Consider the following 3,280-nt stretch of genomic DNA (forward strand, 5'->3'; position numbering starts at 1 on the left):
CTGAGGCGGAGAATCTAACCCAAAAGGTTCGATGCTCCAGCGAAGATCTGATCTCAGCCTGCTGCTTAAGTACTAGATGGTCTCGTCAATGAAAACTGGAACACCTGTGGAGTGATGATTAGTAGCGCCACCCAAAAGGCGGAGCCAAACCCAGATCCTCACATGAGGGTTTTGGAATTGATAAATTATAGCAAAAATTACATTCCTGATTTTAGCTGTAAGTGACTCCTCTGAGAAGCCTGATTTCAGCTTAATAGCTATAAAAACTATTAATCTTTGCTGAAATGGACAGAGGATGCAGACAGAACATTCATAGATAAATGTAGTTTGATGCATGTGCATTGCAGGGTTCAAAATTTTCATTATTATTATTCTAAATGTTTGAACAGAATGAAATTGATGATATCATCCTGGTCAAAGGGGGAAAGGTACATCAGAGAGGAAAATTTTGATGTATTATAGTTTAAAATTAGGCTAAATTGAAATAGGACATACCATACATAATGTAAAGTTATTTCTCAATTCCTGGGTTATATTTTTCAGCACAAAAGAACAGAAAGCCTTAGACAACTGTTAAATAAATCATATACATTTTACAATTAATGATATGTACAAAACAAAGAGATCATAATTGTGTGAATGGAAACTTTTAAAATATCCTGTGAAGGAACCAGGTATAAAGTTGTTTATGATAGATATATTTAACACACTAAGACTGGCACATTGGTGACCTCTGTTGTGGGGCTGAGTGGAAAAAAGTTTTTGACTCAATCATAAATTTGGTGCAATGTATCATTCAGGATCTCAAGGGCTCATGAAATAAGCTAACAAAACACTGAAAAAGGATTGGCCAAAGTCTGCGCAGACAATAAATTAAAATGAATTGGCGTTTTATTCATAGTATTGTTTAACATCCACTTCAAATGCTACTTTGATTTTGAGTCCACATGAAGGTTTATTAGTAAGAATAATTGTACTTCACTTTTGTGTATTGTTTATTATTTTTGAAGCTCCTGGGAACAACAGGTTCCTCTTATACTGTAAAGGATGGGAATGTTAGTTTTAATGGCCATGCGCATGCGAACACAACAGAAAACTGGACTAAGTTCATATTACTGTACAGACTGACCAGACTCAGACTGGACTGACTCCACTGGAAGGCTCTCTCCACAAACATGTGTGACAGTAAGATAATAGCCTGTTGTTATAACCTTTTCAAAGCCTTATTTCAGATACAGTGTGAAAGCTGCTCTTCCCCACCAGCTGAACGGTGGCTTCATCCCCTGACACCAGGAGATGGGGTCCTGGAATCCAGGGGCTGCAAGGACCGTTCCAGGACAACCGAAACAGCTGTAACAGTCGCTGAAAGGGGCGACTTGAATCCATGCCAGCCAGTGGGACCACCGCTAGACACCACATCACTAGTTGATCTCTCAACCACACCTGAGATCATCTCCTGTGTGAGGTAGTCTACCCTCCACAAGGCAACAATGCGTTTCCTGCTCCTCCTCATCATCAGGACATCTGGCCTAGCAGAAGATACACAACATTTCTCATCACTCTCCTGAAGAAAGCAACGCTGATGGATGGATTCCTCTGATAACATGACTTTCATACATAGCGAGCTCCAGAAGCTCCTAACCCCAGAAGGAGGAGAACTCCGGCACCATTTGGAATCCTTGGGCCTGGTTCACTTCTGGGGGGCTTCAATCAATACGTATGCATTTGGCTATAATTTTGTTTTTCTTCTTTGTTATTATTGGGATTATAACCTGCTGTCTCATTCATCTTGTGCAAATGCTGGTGGCTTTGTTTTTCACTGCCACCATGTTTAACCACTTTCTCCTCTTCACCGAACCAGCTGAGTTTGACTCTGATCAAGAGGAGGGTGAGGATTTGGGGGAGGTTTTGGATTTGTATGTGTATTTGTTATTTTATTTTTATTTTTTTAAATGTATTTTATTCTTTTTGGTGATTAAAACAAAGGTGATTTAATCAAGAGGAGGGGTTGGTTTTTTTAGGACTTTAAACACCAGATTATGGAGCCACTCAGAAAAGTTGTAAAAGAGTAAGTATTGAGAAATATGTAAAAAAAAGACAGAAGTGGAAGTTACCATTTATTAGACTGATGGTCATTCCCAGACCATGTTCTGGATGTCTGGTGATGTGACACAGTCTTGGTCTGGACCACTGTTCTCCTTTGGTGGCTTTGGTAAGCATGTGGAGGTCCACACCCAAAGATATCGCCTTAAAAACACAACACTGTGTTGAGCTCATGGAAGTATGAATACAAGAACAATCACTCTAGAACAACCAAGTGTGAAGAACAAACTGAATGTTCAGAGCTGTAGTTACTACAGAAAGATGAAGTTGATGGTTCATACCATGAAGATCTGGGAAAGAGTTGTTGATTGCAGGTTAAGAAGTGAAGAGATGTAAAATGAGCAGCAGGATGGTTTCATACTGAGAAAAAGCTCTACAGATATGTAATGTTCACTTTGAGAGAAGTTTAGTTGTAGAAAAGTTTAGAAAAATTTAGAAGGAGCTGCTCTGTGTCTCTGTAGATCTGGAGAAAGCAGATGATTGTGGACCAAGAGAGAAACTGTGGTTCTGTATGAGGAAGTCAGGTGTAGGTGGGAAGGATGTGAGTACAGTGCAGGACATGTGCATGTGCAAGAACAGAGAGACATTAGTAAGATGTGCGGGAGGAGGATTAGATAATGGGAGTGTTCATAAATTTGACAACATGGTCTATGGTCAATACCATAGACTCTGAATGAAAAAGTAGAATAATATGGCATTAGACGGGTAGTGCACAATTTAATTATTGTATCTTAATAACAGATTCCAGTATGTTCAATTAAATAATAGGAAATCTGACTTGTTGAAGATGACGTGGGGTCCCACAGGGTGCCATACTAGGTCCAAAACTGTTTATTTGGTATATTATTGATATCTGTCATATATTAAAGTTATTAAAATGTGTCTTTATTGCTGATGATACAAATATATTTGCTCAGGTAAAGATAAGGATCAGCATACGGACACAGATAGTGCTGATATTATATATATATATATATATATATATATAAATAAATCCCCTTCTCACCCTCTGCAGGTGGTCTTTGTTTCATCCTCTGAGCTCGGGTCCTCTACCAGAGGCCTGGGAGCTTGAGGGTTCTGCGCAGCATATTGGCTGTGCCTAGAACTGCACATTTCTGGACTGAGATGTCTGATGTTGTTCCTGGGATCTGTTGTAGCCACTGCTCCAGTTTGGGGG

The 3,280-nt window shown here is 39.4% G+C and overlaps 1 protein-coding gene across 1 annotated transcript in view; it reads right to left on the reverse strand.

The window, feature by feature from the left end:
• Positions 1-3,280, reverse strand: part of LOC108248063 (Na(+)/H(+) exchange regulatory cofactor NHE-RF4-like) — a 41,023-nt gene that overhangs the window by 15,822 nt on the left and 21,921 nt on the right. The window contains exon 6 of the mRNA XM_017436541.3: positions 2,115-2,247. Coding sequence (XP_017292030.1) covers positions 2,115-2,247 — 133 coding nt within the window. The remainder of the gene's footprint in view (positions 1-2,114; positions 2,248-3,280) is intronic.

The sequence above is a fragment of the Kryptolebias marmoratus genome, linkage group LG2 (genome assembly GCF_001649575.2).
Source record: "Kryptolebias marmoratus isolate JLee-2015 linkage group LG2, ASM164957v2, whole genome shotgun sequence".
NCBI classification, from domain to species: domain Eukaryota; kingdom Metazoa; phylum Chordata; class Actinopteri; order Cyprinodontiformes; family Rivulidae; genus Kryptolebias; species Kryptolebias marmoratus.